General features: G+C 42.7%; 1 protein-coding gene across 3 annotated transcripts in view; it reads left to right on the top strand.

Annotated features, from left to right (window-relative positions):
• rai14 (retinoic acid induced 14) overlaps nt 1-4,879 on the top strand; it is a 54,548-nt gene extending 49,669 nt beyond the window's left edge. For 2 of the 3 annotated variants that reach the window (XM_061734278.1, XM_061734277.1), the window contains exons 20-21: nt 53-118; nt 3,475-4,878. In XM_061734278.1, coding sequence (XP_061590262.1) covers nt 53-118; nt 3,475-3,561 — 153 coding nt within the window. In that variant the 3' untranslated portion in view covers nt 3,562-4,878. Of the gene's footprint in view, nt 1-52; nt 119-3,474 lie in introns of all 3 variants that reach the window. The other variant, XM_061734279.1, reaches the window with a different exon arrangement.
• The last annotated feature ends 16,760 nt before the right edge of the window (nt 4,880-21,639 follow it).

The raw sequence follows: 21,639 nt of genomic DNA, 5'->3' as shown, positions 1-21,639 counted from the left end.
TTTGAAACGCTATGATTATAACATTTAAATGCAATTTTTGTTGCCTTGCTAGGAATCAAAGAAGCAACACAATGAAATAGTGTCAGTCTACAGGATGCATCTCCTCTATGCTGTTCAGGTAAATCCATTCTTGGATCAATATATTATATTTAACTACAGCTTTAAAATCAATTAAAGGATCATGCAAATGGGACGATTAGATTTTTATTTCTCCCTCTGCTGGCTCAGCATCTTTGAGCCAAGACCAGAGGTAGTCTCTGAGCAGGAACAAATCAGCACTTTGAGGGGAAGAAAATGGTTCAGATGTGTTTCTACTGCCATCAGAAAAATACATCATGTTAAAATTGTCATTTATTTAAAAAATAGTATTTGTTCCAACACAGAAGGCTCATATGGTTTACAGTGGTCCCCAACCCCCGGGCCGCGGCCCGGTACCGGGCCGTGGGTCATTTGGTACCGGGCCGTACAGAGAGAAAAAAATAAATAAATAAATAAATTTTTTTTTTTTTTTTATTAAAAAATAATTTCTGTAGAATCCCCGACTGATGATGGATGACTCTCAAACTGATGGTTCACAATGTTTTTATTCCTTGGATGTAAATACACTGCAAACACACCGTAAGAGCTATAAAGGAATAAAATAAAATAAAATAGTTAGTCTTTCTACATTCATATAAATTTAACTTAAATACAGACCGACGCAGCTGCTCGCTCGGTTGGCAATAAAGCTACCACAATACATGAGCGACCAAACTCAAGCTGGACATAAATACGGTATAAAATTTGTACAAATCCTCATCAGCAGGTGCTTTTTGTGTCAGTTAGGCTCCACTTTAGCATTCCTGACACTTGTTTAGTCTTTCAGACACACTTTCTACTGCCGTTAAGCTTTTACCGTTAATGTCCGAAGCGGATGTTTACGAGGTCTCGGTGAGACGCCTTCAAAATAATAGCACTAAATATCGGTCTACTTAATATATACCAATAAAATTAAAGCCTGGCTTTAAATAACGTTAATGAGAAAACAAAGATAAAAACACATTTATTGAAACACTGATATTATAGGTCATTTACAATTTCCATTATTTCATTTTATTTCTTCAAAAATGATGTTTTTTTATTATTATTATTATTACTACTATAGCGAAAATACCACAGTTTTTAATGTCTTTTTATTTAGTTTTTATCAGCTACACCTTTAGATTGGGCCGTGAAAATATTGTCAGACATTAAACCGGTCCGCGGTTCAGAAAAGGTTGGGGACCACTGGTTTACATCACGGATACAAAAACACATTTAAGTGTGCAGTACCGGCGGGGTGGCGCCATTCCCAGGTATCTATGTCTTATGTTGTCAGTATGAATGGGAGGATGTTGGACCGTTTCCCCCTCCGTCTGGGGGGCTCCGGCGGCTCCGGGGGCGCCCGTGGAGGTACGGTGGGGCCCTGGCCCGGCTCGGGGGGCCGGCCCCCGTCTACTGGATGGCCGGTGGGGGGACGCGGGTGTCTTATCAGGGCCAGCTTTGCTGGTCCTGCCTCCTGGCTTCGGCCTCCGCTCCCCCTCTTGCCCCCCCTACACGATTCATACGCACATAGGCGAAAGGCGGGGGGTCCGGGTCGTGGGGGGCACTGTCCCGCGTGGCCCGGCACTCCCCGCCTCACGGTTTTAACAGCAAACTAGACACTGCACATTCAACACTTTATAAATACACTTGACAAGGACACGTAGTTCGGGAGGGGGGGGGGTCGGTGTCAATCGATACTTGGCCCTCCCTCCTCCCTGTTTTTATGGCATTAATCACATGCACTCAACACAAGGGGCGGGAGGGGGTCCCACATCACCCGCGTTCCCTCACCGGCCTGGGCCTCGGACGGGTGGGTCGGGTTACCCGGGCCTGGCGGGGCCCGCCGTGCAGCCTGGGGTGCCTTCTGGCGGTGCTGGACCCCCCCGGGGAGGGGGAAACGGTGCGTGATTGTATGTCTGTGTCGGTGAGAATGCGGTATGGAAGGATCCTGCCATGGAGGATTTGAGCCTCCATTGGCAGGACATCAAAAACTTAATAATTTATCAATATTATATTATACAAAGATGGTTATTATTATTAGTATTATTATTATTAGTATTATTATTATTATTATTATGTATAGTATATTATATTATTATTAGTATAGGTATCGGATAGGTGAATGGATGAATGAATGGGATGCCTGGGTCTGGGGCCCTCCGTTGTCGGGCCTGCGCGGGTGTCGCCTTGTTGGGGGGTTCCCTCTCTCCGGGCCCGTCTCCGGTCCCCCCCGCTGCCTCTACGGCGGGGCGCCCCTCTGGTCTTGGAGGGCCACTTTCGTGGGGGACGGGTGCGCCTGCCCGCGTCGGCGGCCGGGGCGGCTCTGTCTCTCCGGGCAGGCTGGCCCCCTGCCGGGTGGGGGTCGTTGGCCTGAAGGGTGAGGGCCTCCTGGCCGCGTGTCCGGCCCGGACCGGGTGGCCGGGGATTGCCTGGGTCGCGGTCCGCCGCCGCGGGATCCCTGGCTGCTTCTTTCCGCGCCGTGGGGGCCCCGCCCGCGGGCCCCCTCGGCCGCCGCCGGGCGGGGGGGGGGCCTCGCAGGCGGTGGGTTGCCTCCCTCCTGCTTCTCCCCTCTGTGGGGTTTGCCGGTGGCCTGGGTTCCGGGCTCTTCCTTGTCGGCCTCTGGTCTCGCGGGTGGCGGGGTCGCTCCCCCCCCTCCCCCACTATAGATACACTTCAGGTGGAGCTTTGTTTGGTTTATTACACACACACACACACACACACACACACACACACACACATACACACATACACACATTTAGTCATTTAGTCACATGCACACACACACACACACACACGCATGATCATATACATACACACACACACACATAGACATACACACTGGCTTGTTCACCTGCATGCTGGCTCTCTAGTTTTTGGGCTTAGTTAGCGGTAGCAGACCAGACTGCGATCAGATCTCAAGATTTAGGTCGATTGCTGTTCGTGTTTTGGTTGGCTCCGTGCCGGTTTCGTGCTTTGTTTGTGGTTTTTTGTTGCAGATTTCCAGTGCTTGACGTGTGTCTCCGTGTGTTCCTGCTTCCTGGATTGGCAGTGGATGTCGTCACCCCCCCCCCCCCACCCCCTCCCCCCCCCAAAAAACAAAAAAAAAACAAAAAAAACAAAAAAAAAAACACTGGGTTTGTATGTGTATATTTATGTATGTGTACGCATATGTGTGCGTATATATATGTATATATTACATATAGTAATAATGCACATATATACACTTTTGGTTTCTACCGTCATGGTATCAATCAATAATATGTGTGCAGACAAGGTTAAAAAAAAAAAAAAAAAGTGTGCAGTACCTATTAAACATCACATATTCACCTTGAGTTGCATGAAATGAAAGTACACAAAGCACATTTTATTTTTAGGTGATTAATGAACTGAACTTGTGCTGTGTCCCCTCAGGGTCAGATGGATGAGGATGTCCAGAAGGCCTTGAAGCAGATCCTGTTGATGTGCAAGATGCCAAGTCAAGCCAAGGAGGCCTGCTGAGACAGAGTTGGGAGGGCTTCCCAAAAATGTACCATCTTTAAAGAAAGGAAAAAAAGCAAAAAAAACAACAACAAAAAAGCCCCACACATTGTGCCTGTGGATAAACCTTGAGTATTTGTAAGGAACAGGTTTACAATCATGTGTTCGTTGCCTTTTCTTAAGTCTTTTTGGACCTACAACATCTTTCACCCCACACGCACATGGTGATACGGTGCATCTCGTCTAAATGAAAGAGTGACCACAGACAGAAAGAAGAGCCAAGCAGCTAGGCCATATGTGGAGATGATCCAAGTCCCAGGTGATCTGAGATCAGCCAGGTGTCAGTGCAGTCTGCGCAGTGCTCATTCTGAAGCTCAACAATACTACAATAACTTTGCCACATCCTGCTAATTCAAACTAGCCTTAACTCAACTTCAAGAAAGAAAGGAAGCAAAAGTATAAAAATCTGAACTGCTGCCACTAATCCACACATAGCACATTTGTTGAGAAATAAGCCATCACATTAAATTGCCAGAACAATCAAGACAATGAGAACACGCTTCAGTTCCAGGATAAAAGCAAAGCCGGATGGATCACATGTTAGGATCCAGATACAGATGGATGTTCACAACAAATCTAAACTGGGTTATTGAGGTTACTGGAAAAGCAGTGGAAATTTTGGGGAAATTTTCATCCAAGGTTACAAATTTGAGCTTCACGTTGGCCAACTGATCGCTCAGATGTATGCAGTAACCAGGTGAATCTTTTGTCTAGTGCCCACATTGACACTACAAACCAAAACTATCCGGTTCAAGTAAAACACCTGCAATAGCAGAACTGTGTGCACTATCACACAAGTATCTATGTGTGCACCAATCATCCTAAATACAACTGAATTTGTTTGTGTTACAGCATGCTGTCAGTAGTATTTATGTTAGAAAACACAAGTGTTAGTATTATTTTAATCTAAATGTGTCATGGCTGTCCACTATTACTTCATACAGTCTAAATTACACCAGTGCATTAGATTTGACAAACACCGAACCCAAACTCCCACAGAAATCTTTTCTAGCTGCACTAATTTGAAAAAAGAGGCAAATGTTTTTTCTTTTGACGTTTTCACGGACAAGGTGTCCGACGCGAAGCGGAGGACGGTTTGCCTCGCGAAGTCCATATATTTCTGATAATGTAGACCTCGAAGGGCATTATCCTGCTTATACCATGGTCACTTACCAAAAAATAAAAAATTAAATCAGTTATTCATGCTTTAATGTGTTTTCAGTTGAAATCATTAGTTTTATAACAAGCCACAGCTGAGCGGCTGAGCGGACTATTTAATCTCGTCTGCAGCCGTTGTAACCTGGTAAGTTACAAAGTTTTTTAACAAGCCATAACTCAGTTTCCTTGGTAACGGGAGATATTCTAGTCCGCTCAGCTCTGCTTGGCTATTTTCTTTTCTCTCCGCTTCTGCATCCCAGTCATCAAAATTATTAAATTCACCAAATAAATTAACAGAAATTACAAAATCACTCATGTCGCCGTCCTGCGGTAGCCGGCTCTTCTCTGAATCTCTGTTGCCGTGGTTACCACCTGGCAGTTGATCCAGCACAATGATATTAAAAGTTATCAGGCAATTTGACCGAACTTGTTTTCTAGGTGTAGGTTATCACTTTTAACCTACACCTGCCAGCCAATCAGAATCGAGTATTCACACAAACCGTGGTATAAATATATATATTTTACTGAGTTGTACTACCATTTCATGTGGTTAGAGTTACTGTACTGATGAGCTATATTTTTCCCGGCTTTGTGTTTATGGTCTTGTATGAATGAATGAGATGCATTTCATGCTCAACAGCACATCATTTGTTCTTGTGACTCTTAGATGAGTTTATTTTTCTGTTATCACTCAACACCTGACTGTGTTGGTTTGTGATCGAAAAGAAGAAAAACAGTTCAATTCTAAAACATGCGATATGCACTTGAGTTTTTTTTTTTTTAACTCTTTGGAGTAGCCCCTTTCCTACAGTTTGGTCTTTTGTTAACTTCTTACTTGAAAAGCAGGAAAAGAAGTACTGACTGGAACCAAATGCTCAAGTTCTCCCTTTACGTCCATATGAGACTTTCTCCACCAGGCTTCCTCGTACTCTCTCATTAATTTATTTACATTCATCACTAATGTTTTTTTTTTTCATGTTTATAGTACCTCCATTTCTTAGATGTGTCTTCTGAAGGCCTCTGCATTGTTTTCACTCTACACTCCTTCGCCTTAGCACTGTGCTTTAAGCCTCAGAGATCACCTTTCAGCTGGACAGTGTTGGACTGTCCAGCTCAAAGTAGAGTAAAGAGTTTGCATGTTTTTTATAGTTTAGGTTATAGGATATCTTAAACTTTATCGCTCTTCTCTGAGCCTTGACTGAAGTGTTTTGTATCAAGAAAGGGAAAAGAAGGGAACTGCTTTTTCCTTGTTTTTTTGTGACAAGCTTGACATGTTTGCCAACTGTATTTTTCCCACAAATTTTCAAAATACTGCGCCAGATGTTTATTTCATGTTTCTCACCTGATGCATATAAGATCATAGCTGCAGGTGATGTTGTACTTTATGACACTAACATACAGTGAAAAGTGACTGAATAAATTCAGATTTGCATATTATTAAGATTTACTGTGAGTGTTTCAAATGTGCATGGATACAGATGTTGGAAACATTTTTGGTACCTTTCTATGAATAAATAAAAAGAATCCTCAAAACCACTTTGAAGTGAGTTGTTACTTGCATCTATTTCTTATTTGTTTCATGTTTGACACAAATTAGACTGCTTCTGATTCAACTGAAGTTTCCATAAAAGAAATGACGGCAAAAAAGTGTGTGATCTTTCATGTTGTAGCACAACTTTTAGAGATCCCTCAAGCCCATAATGAGACTTCTGCATCTTCCAGCAGATATTGTAACCCACTCTTCCTGAGCAAACTACTCCAGTTGGCTCAGAAGAGTCATCTAAGAATAGTTCAAATCTGTCATTCTGCTTCAAGATGTATGTTCTGGGTCATTATCCTGATAGAGGTCACATGATCCTTGACCAAGGCTGGACTTCCACATACTTACATACATACATAGTCTTGAGACTTCAGCATGTCCTCCAGACTCGAGGTCCACCCACTGCAGAAGCAGCAAAGCAAATAACCAAGTTCCATCTTTGTTTTTTGTTTTTTTTTTCTCTCTCCCTTTTAAATGGGTTGAAAGCCTGATTAAATGAATTGTTACTAACAAAAATTCTGGTAAAAAGTTTTCTTTTGATATTCTTATTAATTGACTCTGCCGCATACAAAAACAAAACACAGCAGAAATAGACCAGCATTTCAACAAGCTGTATCTGTTATTACAAGCCAGAGACTATTTATAACATGTATCCAAAGAATGCTTGTCAAAGAGATAAATAATGGAAATGAATTGCAATTTGCTGGAAATTAGATTAGATTAGATTTTCCGTTATTGTCCCACAATGGGGAAACAAACAAGACACAAAAGAAAGACAACATGGACTAATAGCAGGTAATACCACCAGTATCAGTAGTTGTACGTGGCAAAAGAAAAGGAAGATTGCGCATTGTTTTATTATTATTATTATTATTATTATTATTATTATTATTATTATTATTATCATTATATACAGTGGCACTCCAGTTAAAATTAAAATATTTTGGGATTCACTAGCGGAGCAGGTGGGGGGGTAGGGGGGGCGGCCGCCCCGGCCCCACTGCTCCGTGGGGGCCCACACCGAAGAGGAAAAAAAAGTATTCTGAATAAAATAAGGAAAGTTGGACTATATAACAATTGCGTTCATAAGGATAAAGTTGTTTAAAAAATAAAAATGAAAGAAATAGTCCCTTCTCCCCTTGTGTGTCTGCCTGTCATGCACGGGTACGTGCGCGCATGTGGTCTGTTTACTTTTAAGCCTGAATTATGGTTCTGCGTTACACCAACGCAGAGTTTACAACGTAGGGTACGGCGTAGGGTTTGCGTCGCCGCGTACCCTACACCGTAGGCTCTGCGTTGGTGTAACGCGGGCCCATAATTCAGCCAGTTGTCGCATCAGAAGTAGCAGTAAAGTCATGCTGAGTTTCAGCAGGCTGATAGAAATATTTTTTGATGTGGTTTTCTGCCCACCGCTGGATGAAACCATTGTTGGTAAGCTGTCATAATTATATTATATTTAAAATTAAATTATATTTCTGATAACATTGTCATAATGCTGGATATATGGCCTTTCCTATATTTTGTTGCTGTTTGACCGCGTGTCGCTCGGTCAATGTGTTAAATACATCATGTCGTTGCACATTGTAGTCTGTTGTCGTGTAGGTTGAAAACGTGTGTCTGAATTGTGCTACTCGGCGAATCCGACATCTATGGAAGCCCATTTCCGCCAGTAAAAGAAAAAAAAAAAAAAGAAAACTTAATAAAAATATCCCCACGATAAGTCATGAGATACAAACTCGAAATTATGAGATAGAAAGTCATAATTATGAGATAAAAAGTCGAAATTATGAGATAGAAAGTCATAATTATGAGATAAAAAGTTGAAATGATAGTTTTTATTTCATAATTATGACTTACCGTGGGGATATTTTTAAGGCTAAGATCCCATCTTATTTTTTTCTTTTACTGGCGGAAATGAGCTTCCATAGACATCACTGGATGTCATTTGATTTTTATCTCCAGTTTGATACCTATATCTTAAAGTCTGCATTAGGCTTATAATTAGGTTTGACATAATGACTGGTAAATCCCTGGTGCTAGAACCTCATGTGATGGTTCTGACTGTGTTGCTGCGTGTTGTGTGTCAGAGAGCTGATCTGTGGCATTTTTAGCGATTATGTTTAACGGGGAAGTTTAGGCCACAGGGGCCCATCTAGAATGCTTCACCCCCCCTAGGCTGGGACCCCTGCTCCGCCCTGACTACATGTCACATGCAAGTGGAGTGAACAAAGGCTGCGTCCCAATACTCCCCCTCGTCCTGGTTTTCTTCACTAACCCTAACTTTTGCGCGTTCCCGTGAAGGTAGTGGTGTCCCAATTCCTCTTTTCACCTAGGGGGAGGGGGCATAACGAGGGCTAGGGGCTGAGAATAGCCCCTTCAAATCGAGGGTTTGCAGATGCTCACTTGGCGAGCGAGGGGGTATGAAAATTTCCTAGAATGCTTATCGTCGTCATTTGCGGACTGAATCAAAAAAAAAACATGGCGGACATTTCTTATTTTTTTGGGAATAAAATCAATATTTTGAGTTAGTTTCTGCATAAAAATGCATTTTTATTACATTTCTCGGCGCAAGCCAATATTTTACTTTCATAATATTCACTCAGTGAATGTACATAATCCCTTTTTTGTCCGTTGTTCGCTAAGATCATGCCGGAATATGGTTACGTAACCTACGTAAGCGACGCCGTAGGTTACGTAAGCTACGCCATAGGCTGCGTCAATTTAACGCGGACCTAAACTCTCGGCAGACAGAAATCTCTAAATTTCGGAGCAAATTTCTTAACAGGCGTAGCTACAACTGTTAGATTTCATCTATTAAACCAACATCTTCCTAAATGATTTATTTCAGCCAGCGTAATTCTCAACAGAGCTGCGTCCGAGGAGAGAGTTTCTCTCCTGGGACGACGCAGCAGCTTGACCCGGCGGACACGTCTCTTCTCGGGCTGTGAGCTGAGGTTGCTCCCCTGGGGCGGCGGCTCTTCTCATCTCCGAAAACATCGGGTCAAATTTCTTAACAGGCGTTATTTGGATACACTGAGCCCCGGTTGCGGATCTTAAGGTTACCTTTATACCTGAAAAAATATTAAAACTTAATAAAGTGCCATATTAACAGCGCTACAGCTGAAATTAAAACAGCTTTTGGCTCTCAGCTTCCTGATCAGGTTAGGGATGAAAACGAGGGGGAGTAGGAGAATTGGGACAGGCACCTGGGCCAAGTGCCCTAAAATCTCCCCCTTCTTTTTTAGGGGTTAGGGAAGAAAAGAAGTGCGAGTGGAGAAAAGTAGGGGGAGTATTGAGATTGGGCCAAACACTTCGTTTTGCAGAAGACTGCACGGGCAATATATGTCCACCAGGTGGAAGCATTTGCCAGCACTGAAGGTCTCCGATGAGGCCTTTCCTGCTCACATTTTGTACATGAGAAACAAATTACACGGGAAGCAAAAAAAAAAAAAAATCTCGACTTAAGAAACATCTGAAACTGCATGTTTTGTCATAATCAAAACTGTGTTGTGAGTTCGACCAAGTTGAATATATACAGTTTATTTTGGATTTGTGTGCAGAGACAGACAGTTAACACGTTGGTGAAAACTAACCAAAGGGATATTTTCTAGAGATGTGGAGTTGGATCAGCCTAAAAGAGTCTTAGAAAAGTGTTGAATTTATGAGATGGTTCTTGGAGGCTGTTTTGACCGTTTGCTCATCATTATGTTGCTTTTCTTGAATTTGTTCAAAAAGGAAAAAAAAACATTCTGCTCATTCATTTTTTTATATCATAACTCGTGAAAGAAATATACAGTTCAGAATTTCAAATACTCTGCGGTTATAAAAGTAATCAAATACATTGTTTGCTTTCCTGTTGGGTTCCACGCACCATGATCCATGTCAACACGCTGTCCGCCCTCTACGTCCACTCGGTTCTGCCTCTCAGAAGTCCTGCCAGGCTGATTTTGAGTAATTTATCTGCTGCTCTGTTTCCTCTAACCGGTGGCACAACCACTTCGTTTCCTGCCCTGTGTTCTGCCCGCTAGGTAAACACACACATGTGCATATGCACGCCAGGACAACAGACACGCACACACACACAGGCATCTGCCTTTACACAACAACTTCCTGTCAATCTTGCTTTCCCACACGTTCTGCCCTCGGGCGTTAGTGGAGAGAGATCTGGTACTGTGATCCTAATCCAGTAAGGGCCCATATTTGTCAAGCATCCCGGGCTGAAGCGAAATCTCAAAGTCTGAAGTCTGTGAGTGGCAGGATGAACGCTGCTTGGATCAACTGTATGAAAAGTAAGCTTTTGGCCTGCTTTATAGACCAAACAAACTGTCGATTTGTTGAGGAAATCATCTGCAGATTCATTCTGATGAAAGTAATTATTCGTTTCTGGCCTACTTGGAGGCAGGACTGCCTTGATTTCTGTTACAGTGTTACTCATATTTCTTTTTTTTTTTCTACGCTTGGTTGGACTATAAGTTGAAATAAGGTCTTTATGAAAATAAATTGCCCCTGTGATAGAAAAGTTTAGAAGGTTAATGGATTTAGCCCATATAATGCCAAAAGATAACAAATTATGAGGGAATGAACTCTGAGGAGCCCAAGAAAATCCATCTGTCATGTTATGACTGGTTACTCCACAAAAGAAAAAAAAAAGATGGCTTATATTACAAACAAAAAAGAGGGGGAAGGGGGTTGTTGCTCATTTCTGAACTGTACAAATATCCAAAGATAAAGGATAATCCTTTCTAAGGAGAATGAGTCAAAATTAGGGAGTGGAGAGTTTGGACGCTGCAAAGGAGACATGACAGAAGGTTCAAGCTCAGAAGAGGAAGACTGCGGCTCAAGGAGCCTACTCAGGGAGGAAATGAGACAAAGTTGTGGCCAAGAAAAGGAGGAGAAGGGGAAGAAAAGAAGAAAAACTCAAGAGAAGCCAAAGCAACAGATCAGGAGAGCGGGACAAGTGTATATGTTGAATCACTGCGGGGATGACTAATCTGCCACTGACACACTCCTCTGAAGTGGCGCATGTAAACGTGCAGGGTTTGCCAGGAGTTTGAGAGGAGACCGGGCGGAGCGGGGGAAGCTGCTGGTCAAGAGCTCGGCCTCCTGGTAGTTCTCTCTGCAACCGTCGCTCTTTGGTGATTGGCAGCAGGGACATAGCGCAAGCTCCAGCGGCCACCTTGCACCCTTAAGAATATTTTTGTTTTGTTTTTGTATTCTTGACCCATGTCCTTGTTAACTGTGCGTTTCGCCCACATGTTTCCGACTAATCAGGGTTCGTGTGCTTTGTAAATATTGTTCAATTGCCTCTCGCTAATCTGCGTCATAGGTCACGTGCTCGCTGTAACCGAGCCAGTCGCAGCATCCGCTCAAGTACAGGTACTTCTACTTGTGTGTATAGCTGTTTTGTTAATTAAGTAGGCCTATTTCCGAATATTTTTGGCTGCTGTTAAAGACATCTGGCCCGAGACTCCTTTGGGAAACCTTTTTGGCCTGTCATCATAGTTGTTTGTTGCTTCAACATGACCTTGCATTTATCACTTTTTTCCCTTACATTTTTTTTTTTTTGTATATTTCTGACCTTAAAATCACCCGTGTTACTTTGGGTAAGGCTGTTTTGTGGAATTACAGGAAAACCTGATTGATCTGTGACCTCAGCGGGATCACACCAGCCTTTTAGTGAACTGGAAAACTGACTGTTGGCCAGATGTTTGCTGCCTCTCTCCCGACTCACTGGCTGGTGAGATCCAAAGACACCGTCAGTGCTGCCAGGACAACGTCTCGGACACCAGAATCCCTGGACAGGTTTATTTTACTCACTATTGAGTAGAAGCTGTTTCTGTTCAAGTAACCTGCAACCCAGAAACTGAAAAGCACAGAATGAGGTTGGGTGGCAGGTAGGGCTCTCACTCCTGGCTGTAATCTTACTGGTGATTACCCACTGACTCTCAGCTCCTACTTAAAAAAAAAGTATCCTCACATGTCACACACTCTCTCCCCCAGATGGGAGAGATGGGCAGCCTCACCTTGGGTGTTAAGGACGATTTTGAGGGGCTACAGACTGTTCCCCCACGATTTGTCGGTATAATACACTTCTCGGCTCAGGGAGAGTCAGCTCGTGTTTTGCAGGAGGAAATTCTCTCTGTGTCGTACCTCCCGCACGATGTTAGAGCAGCTTTTACTCCAGGTATTTTCTGGTCCCCAAACGAGGACCTATCCTGGATCTTGGGGCTCTGAACAAATATCTCAGGAAATACAAATTCAGAATGCTGACACGCATCCCTGCTGCGCCTTGTGTGACAGAGCGATTGGTTCACTTCTGTCGATCTGAAAGACGCGTATTTCCACATCCTGATTTATGCTCCCCACAGAAAGTATCTAAGATTTGCTTTCCAGGTGATCTGTTACGAGTACCGCATGCTCCCCTTCGTTCTGTCTTTAAGGCCGAGGGTAAGCTGGAGGTGGTGATAGCCCTGCTGAGACAGCAGGGCATCCGCCCTGGACTCGGGGACTTTCTCAGCTCGCCTGTCGGCGGAGCAGGAGAAAGCTTTCAGGGCGTTTCTCGCGCCTATTCATCCAGGCAAATCTGATCAGTTCAGATTGTGTCTTTGGTTACTAGGGCTGATGGCGTCTGCCATTCTTGTAGTCCATCTCGGCCGCCTCCACATGAAGGAATTCCAGTTTTGGGTGGCCCCATGCCGGTTGGATCCTGTGCGTCATGGCGCACGGAGAGTGCTGGTCACACCGGGATGCGCCAGGGTGCTGCATCACTAGCGAGTCCCATCCTTTCTGACCCACAGGGTACCCATGGGGTCCGTTCGGTCCAGGAAGGTGGTCACTACAGACGCCAGTAGGGCTGTTCGATTAATCGATTTTAAATCGTAATCGCGATTATGTAATTAGAACGATGTTAAAACGTGAAAATCGTAAAATCGATTTTTCACTTTTTTTTTTTTTTTTTTTTTTTTTTTTATAACCTTGTCTGCACACATATTAATGATTGATACCATATTAATGATTGATGGAAATACCTCTCAATACCTGCGACAAGTGCCCCATTGGAGAGGCTCTTTAGTGTAGGAGGGGGCGTTGTAACATGCCACCGGGCATCCCTCAAGCCAGATGCGGTAGACCGGCTCGTGTTCCTTGCAAAAAACTTGCAAATGTGAATAGCAAATGTAATGACTGACATTACACACCTCTACCTCCTTCATGGGTTGCATTATTATTTAGCATGCAAAGACCCAGTTTAGTTTAATTAGAAAATGTTTTGTTTTATTTAATTGGAAATATAACTTACTGTATGTTTGCAAGTGCTGATTTGCTGATTGTTTTTTTCAGAGATAAAACTTTATATTTTATTATATTTTTTAAAACTTTTTTTCAACTTATTTTACAGAGTTTTGCACTTTATTCATTCATTTTTGGTTTAATAAGAGCAAAGTTTGCACTTAAAGCCCAATGGGGCAAATGTTCAATAAAAATACAGCATATTTGAAATCATTTCTTTGCCTTTTGTCAATTCACAAAATAATCGTAATCGTAATCGAAAATCGGATTTTGAGAGAAAAAAATCGAGATTTTATTTTTGGGCAAAATCGAACAGCCCTAGACGCCAGCCTGACAGGTTGGGGAAGAATTTGCGAGGGCCGATCTGTGAGGGGCCATTGGAATGTGGACCTCCAGCAGTCACACATACATTTTCTGGAACTATCAGCAGTGTTTCTCTCCCTGAAATGTTTCATTCCGTCTCTGATGGGTCATCATGTCCTGGTGAGGACGGACAATATGACAACGGTGGCGTTCATCAACCGCCAGGGGGGATTACCCATCGGTTGCACATGCTGGGACGCAAACTGATCCTGTGGAGCTGCGGTCGTCTTCGTTCCCTGAGAGCGACGTACGTCCCAGGAGTCCTGACCAGGGGTGCGGACCTGTTGACCAGGGGCGCGCCAGTATACGGGGAGTGGACTCTGCATCCGGAGATTGTGGAACAGATATGGGCTCGTTTCGATCTGTTTGTATCGATAAACAACGTGCAGTGTGTGCTGTTTTACTCTCTGCGCAGCATAGACGCTCTCCTCAGGGTAGACGCACTAGCACAATCCTGGCCGCGTGATGGTCTTTACTAGGAATGGGCGCTATTTTACCGTTCACGATAAACCGTCAAAAAAATTCCCCAAGATAAGAATTTCTCATCTCACGGTAAAAACGATAAATTCCTATTGATGATGTTTTTGTGTAAAGCTAATTTATGGTTCTGCGTTAAATCGACACGGAAGGAAGGAAGGAAGGAAGGAAGGAAGGAAGGAAGGAAGGAAGGAAGGAAGGAAGGAAGGAAGGAAGGAAGGAAGGAAGGAAGGAAGGAAGGAAGGAAGGAAGGAAGGAAGGAAGGAAGGAAGGAAGGAAGGAAGGAAGGAAGGAAGGAAGGAAGGAAGGAAGGAAGGAAGGAAGGAAGGAAGGAAGGAAGGAAGGAAGGAAGGAAGGAAGGAAGGAAGGAAGGAAGGAAATGAGCCTGAAAGAAAGAAAGAGAGCCTGAAAGAAAGAAAGAAAGAAAGAAAGAAAGAAAGAAAGAAAGAAAGAAAGAAAGAAAGAAAGAAAGAAAGAAAGAAAGAAAGAAAGAAAGAAAGAAAGAAAGAAAGAAAGAAAGAAAGAAAGGATAAATTCCCGTTGATGACGTTTTTGTGTAACAAACATGGCGGATCTGAGAGCGAGATAGATTTATAGTTAAAAAGGTGGAGTTGAATTGGTATTTTTTTTATCGTTATCGGGATAAATGCCAGAAATTATCGTGATACATTTTTTAGTCCATACCGCCCATCCCTAGTCTTTACGCTTTTCCCTCCACTGGCCTTGATCATGCGCTCATCTTTTTCCGGGGGAATGTGAGGATGATTTTGAAGCCCAACCCGGCATTTGTGTCTAAGGTGGTGGGTTTATGTTCTCCCATTGACCCCGTGGCTTTTGCTGCCCCAGGGGTGATCTGCGGTCGCATGCGTTATGTCCAGTCCGTGCGGTGCACACTTACATGGATAGGACGAGGAGTTTCAGGAGGAGCGATCAGATGTTTGTCTCCTGGGCTAATCCCCATACGGGGAAACCTGTCACAAAGCAGCGCCTTTCCCACTGGGTGATGGAGGCGATTGCTTTGGCTTATACGAGTCAGGGTTTGTAACCACCTGTGGTAACCACTGGTGCACACTCGACTTGGAGCCTGGCTGCATCCTGGGCCTTATTCAGGGGAGTTTCTGTTGAGGATATCTGTGCTGCAGCGAGTTGGTCCTCGCCTCTCACTTTTGTCCATTTCTATATGCTGGACATCTCCGCTCCATGCGTGGCATGTGCGGTTTTGTTGTCCTGGTTGTGTGATGCCCCTATATAGATTACTCCTAATATGGAGCATGTCATGCAAGCTAACATTCCAGGTAGTCCTGAAACTGGGGAACCTGCTCATTGAGGGTTGATTGCCTGCTTGTGCTCATTGGATGACACCTGGGCCCGGTGTCTCCACCCCTGAGTATATAAGCAGCCTGCACCTCAGTCTGAAAAGATCTCTAGGAGAGAACACCTTCCCTCAGCTCTCCATGTCTTTGTTTGTGTTCTAGTTCTTCTGTATTTTTTCCATCCACACACCCTGCACTACACTATGTTTCACTCATCCATCACTTGCACACACTACTGACTTACTGACTCCACACTCCATAGGATCCTTATGGCTTTTTCTGTTTGTTATGGTACCTCAGTTGTTTGTTTTTCGGTTAGCTTAATAAATATTATTTGTTTTACTTCCGTCTCCTGTCCCCTATTTTGCCATGACTTAGAGCCGGTCATGACAGTTGGAGCAGAATATTTTTTCCCTGTGGGTTGGTGGACGCTGGATAAGCTTGTCTGGCAATATGGGAGCAACCATATCCCATAGTGAGACATCGAGCGAAATATTATGAAAGAGAAGTTTAGGTTATTTACATAACCCCAGTTCTCTGAGTAATATGAGTGAGATATCTCACCAGACAACCCTTCTTGCTTGGGAGAATGAGAAGAGGTGCTTATCTTGAATGACGTGGTGTCCTCTGCACGGGATATTTAAGGTAGGTGGTACTACCTGAGGTGGACTGACACGTTTCACCAGCCAATCAGGATTGGCGTAATGAGATCAATGCTTCTGAGGTCTGCAGCGGGGCGTGCATCCCATAGTGAGACATCGAGCGAAATATGAAAGAGAACCGGGGTTATGTAAACAACCTAAAGTTACTTTATAACTGAATGACCTTAAAATATCAGCAGTTATTTTGAACATTGTGACATTAAGCTGTGGGTCTATTAGGAAAGTCAGTGTTTGGCTATCAGGCTCTTATGAGCAATTAAAGGTTTTGCCAAATCACCTCATTCACAACTCAATACTCCCCTCTTTTTATTATTATTTTGTCTTTGGAAAAGATTTCCTCTGACCTGTACACTATGGTGTTTGTATTTCGATGGAAGATCAGAAATAAAACACTTTTGCTACATTAATATATCTTCACCCCTTCCTCCATTCATCCGTCCAACTCCTGTTCTTCCTCCTTTCCATCTCGACTCTCTGCAAAACATCTGGGCGGCTTGCCTGTATTGTAAACACTCAATTTGCATCTACTGTATTACAACCACATTTTACTGTCAAGTGACAAACCAATGAGTGTTGTTGGTGTGTTTTGCCACCAAGCCATCAAATGTTCTCAGTTTGTCTGATGCAGGCGGCCTTGAAATAAGACTCTGCAGCAGACGAATGGAGGGGCGTAAGAGACGCATGCAGCTTAATTGCTGCAAGATGTAACCTTGCCTGCGGCCTGCTGTGGCCCACAAACACACTCGAGAACATGTACAAGCACACGCAGGAAACAAAAAAAAAAAACATGCGAACACACAAACATGTTCAAAGTGTATTTCTAAATTACAACATGGCTGTGTTTGTTTGTTTTTTTCAAGACATATTTTGTTTGTTTGCCAGAGAAAAGCCAAATCTACCAAAATCTATGGCTTGTTTTTTAAATTTATTTTATTTTTTCATTTTAGGCTTTCTTGGACAGCCCTTAAACCACAGTGTAATAACAAAAAGATGATATTAATGCAAAGTTGCTTTTTAAGAAGTATACAGCATTCCCTTGGTAGATGCCTGTGGAGGATTACAAAGCAGAAGTGAAGAGGATGAGGCAGGAGGAAAATCTTTAAGTGCCCTCAAAACCATAGCGCTTAGTGCTCAATAGAGAGTTACACAACAAATACCAATTTTCTATCAGCATGTTGCCCCTCACTATCAGAATAAAAAACTAATATCAGAAACAATGACTACTCTGTGACAGGAAGAAGCCTCCGAAGTGATCCAATAGAGAAGGAAGAAGAACTAGAACATTTCCTGTGGGAAAACGTTCAGTTTATGTCTAAAATCTAACATCCCTAGGAGATGACAAGAAATAAAAAAAGAAAGAAAGAATATCAGCCTCATGCTGAGCCATGCACCAGAATAACATATTTAGCTTCTCACTCTGATGAAATCTTCTTGGATTCGTGAAGCAGACCTTTGACAGTTGGATGGGATGATAGCAGATGTAGAGTGTCCTCCTCGGGTATGATGAGGACATAATGCCACTAGGGATGGGCGGTATGGACTAAAAAATGTATCATGATAATTTCTGGCATTTATCCCGATAACGATAAAAATGACGATAAAAAAAATACCACATCAACAGGAATTTATCTTTCTTTCTTTCTTTCTTTCTTTCTTTCTTTCTTTCTTTCTTTCTTTCTTTCTTTCTTTCTTTCTTTCTTTCTTTCTTTCTTTCTTTCTTTCTTTCTTTCTTTCTTTCTTTCTTTCTTTCTTTTTCTTTCAGGCTCATTTCCTTCCTTCCTTCCTTCCTTCCATCCATCCTTCCTTCCTTCCTTCCTTCCTTCCTTCCTTCCTTCCTTCCTTCCTTCCTTCCTTCCTTCCTTCCTTCCTTCCTTCCTTCCTTCTTTCCTCCTGCTCTCTCCTTCCTTCATCCCTTCCTCTTTTCTCCCTTTCTTCCTTCTTTCCTTTTTTTCTGCCTTCCTTTTCCCCTTCCTTCCTTCCTTCCTTCCTTCCTTCCTTCCTTCCTTCCTTCCTTCCTTCCTTCCTTCCTTCCTTCCTTCTTTCCTCCTGCTCTCTCCTTCCTTCATCCCTTCCTCTTTTCTCCCTTTCTTCCTTCTTTCCTTGTTTTCTCCCTTCCTTTTCCCCTTCCTTACTTCCTTACTTCCTTCCTTCCTTTACATACGTTCTGTGTCGATTTAACGTAGAACCATAAATCCGACTTTACACAAAAACGTCATCAACGGGAATATATCGTTTTTACCGCGAGATGACACATTCTTATCGTGGGGAATTTTTTTGACGGTATATCGTGAACGGTGAAATATCGCCCATTCCTAAATGCCACTAACTGCCGTGGTAGCATAGGGTCACTGAAAACCACAGCACAAAAGCAGGACGTTCAGCAGCACTGAAATACTGCACCATGTGCACTGCTAATGGTAAAACGTGTTCATATGTGAATAAATTGATATAATCTCACGGCACAGTTTGTAATGTGTCTGAGCTGATGAAGGACAGTAGCTACACGGGTCTGTGTCAGTAAGAGCAGCAGAGAGATTGTCGTTTCTAATACCCAAAGATTGATAACTGTCAACTTAGGATTACTGTGCTGCAGAACAGATCAAACATATTTTCCTCTGTAATGAATGTGAGATAGTTGGATGAGACCCTTGATGTGAAACAGTTTTGGCTAAAAATCCAAAGCCTAGAGATGTTTATTTCTGCATCTGATTTAGTGCAGAATGATTGCAGCAATACTGTCTGGAGGTGGGGTAACAGCAGTGGGCGGTATAAGGCATTTGATCAGCCCATTTTCTTGTACCGGTATATGTTTTACATTTAAGCACATTACATCCCAGAACAGTTCAAAATCATATAAGGAAATCATATTATAGAGTACTGAGAAAAATAATCAATATTGAAAAAAATCATTTTTTGAAGTTATTATCCCTGTAATTCTCTTTTTTCCAGATTTTTTTTCATATATCATCTACTTATACCTGCATACTGAAACAGTGGAGACCCTGTGATTTAATTACCTTGCCTTGCGCTGCTGCTCCCACCTCAGGCTGGGCTTCCCAGATTCAATCCCTTTCGTTTGCTCCAGCCTCCCCACATCAGGTTCTGATGAGCCTAACTGGAAACATGTGCTCCACGCTGGCTACCCCGACAGATGGGACAATATCATCTTATTAATGACAGAAAGAAAGAGATGGAGGGAGGGGGAGAGATGTGGGGAAGGAAAATCCTCCATCCTCAAAGGCTTGCTGGTCTTAAATAGCTCAACGCTGAGCTGCCATCGCTTCTGAGGAAGTTATTATAGGCAAATTGCAAGTGTGTGTGTGTTTGCATATGGAATATCCCCAAAGTCGGACTTAGTACTCGGCAGACTCAGCCCCATCTCAGTCCTCCTAAAACTACCGAACTCTGGACACTGGTTCACACATTTTACCGACAAAAGAAGAAATGACCTTAATTTTGTGAAAGTATGTGAACTGTTAAATTCAATGTGTGCGCCAGAGATGGTCTGATATTCAAAGAAAAATACTGTACTCTAATCAACGGTCATGGAAAGTTTAGATACTGATAAACTCAAACGAAAAAATGGGAATGGTGCTGCGCAAGGCAGTTTTTTCGGAATTGAGAACAAAGCATAAACTACCCCAAAAGGGAGGGGCAAACTCTTAGAAACATTTTTCTAAGTGTCACACAAGAGAAATTAATTTGTTCCATTCCTCTCCCTTTTCATGCATTTTTTCTTGATTTTTTTCACATTTTTCTTTCAATCAAAATCAAGGGTGCTTGTGGCCAACAGGAAGTGAAACAGGATGGCCAACAGAAGTCTGAGATACTCACGATAGAGAGGGAAGCTAATGCAGACACTTACAACCATGACCTTTCACAATAAAAGAGCAATTTTACAGGAATGAGAAACAAGAAGTGACATCACTGACTGTATTATCATATTTTTGTTATAATAATTTTATAAAGTTGTTGAGAGTACTGGGTCAGGATGTCTAGGATGGGACCAGGGCATCCAGGGATCAATAAATTATGAATAACTTTTGTTTATATTTCACTATTAATATGAATTAACTTCCAGTACAGTACAGTGAACTGAAAAAGTACATTCTTAGATAAGAATATAAAGACCTTAAATGCCTAAAATCTTTGCGGTGACTCTGGATTTGAAAGGAAACGTAATTTTGCAGCAGGTTGAGTCACAAAGGCCAGATTCACCTGCACTGAATTACTCAGGGAGCCCAGGGCGACGTTCGTTGCCAGTGCAGGAAATACTGAGCATCAACAGAACATGTGGGTGTGGAGCCAAAACACAAACAGGGTTCAAATCCACTCATCTACAGAAAAGTGGTTACTATGACTATTATACGTCCCACACATTTTGGATAAAAGTTGGATGTCCACATAGTTTTGATGTCTTTTGCAATAAACTGGGCAGGTAATAGACCCCCAAAATACCCGCCGTGTGACAATTAGATGGTTTACTGCTTTAATGGCGTCTGTCACCCCCTGAGTCACCACTGATTCAATTTGTATCAAAGCAGCGGAAGCTACATTAACTCTGAGTCAAAGCAGATATTTCCTCAGTCTCTCTTTCATTTGCCCCCTCTCTTCCCACCGAACACACACTTACAGTACAGCAGCATACACACAGGAAGGCCTCTCTGAGTTTGCAGGCAAGTGACAAAAGAATTTACAGGGAAGTTGTGACGACCCATAGATGTGAGTGTGCCTGTGTTTGTGACAGCAGGTGAGAGAGAAAGAAAGAAAAAAGCTCTGACACTTGTCTATTAACGCCTTATTAAAAAGGTGAGAAGTGAGTGAGGCGTCTGGAGGAGGGGGTTAATTGTGCTCTTAAAAGAGGACTTCAAAGAGAGGCTGGTGTCAGAGCTGAGGGCCATGGGAGCGAGAGAGGATAAAGAAGAGGAGAAGGAGGGGTGGAAAGTCAGGCACTAACTGATGTTAGGATTTAAGGAGATATTTCAGAGGTTATATCAATAATTGGGAAATGCCCAAGAGAAATCAAATTCAAAAATGTCAAGGTCCTTGTTGGTTTTTGATGTTTGTTCCATATCAGATTTAATTTTTTCAGGAGCCGATCTCTGAAGAAAAGAAAAAAAAAATCAGTTAAATATATTGCTTTTATGAGTCGACTGAAAGAAGAAAAAATAAGGAAAATGAAACCAAGCTGTTTATTTCTATTTATATAACTGTTGACAGGGTTTCCGCGGGGTTTTAA

This window comes from Cololabis saira, chromosome 11 (genome assembly GCF_033807715.1).
Source record: "Cololabis saira isolate AMF1-May2022 chromosome 11, fColSai1.1, whole genome shotgun sequence".
NCBI classification, from domain to species: domain Eukaryota; kingdom Metazoa; phylum Chordata; class Actinopteri; order Beloniformes; family Belonidae; genus Cololabis; species Cololabis saira.
This window is presented reverse-complemented; position numbering and strand designations above follow the sequence as displayed.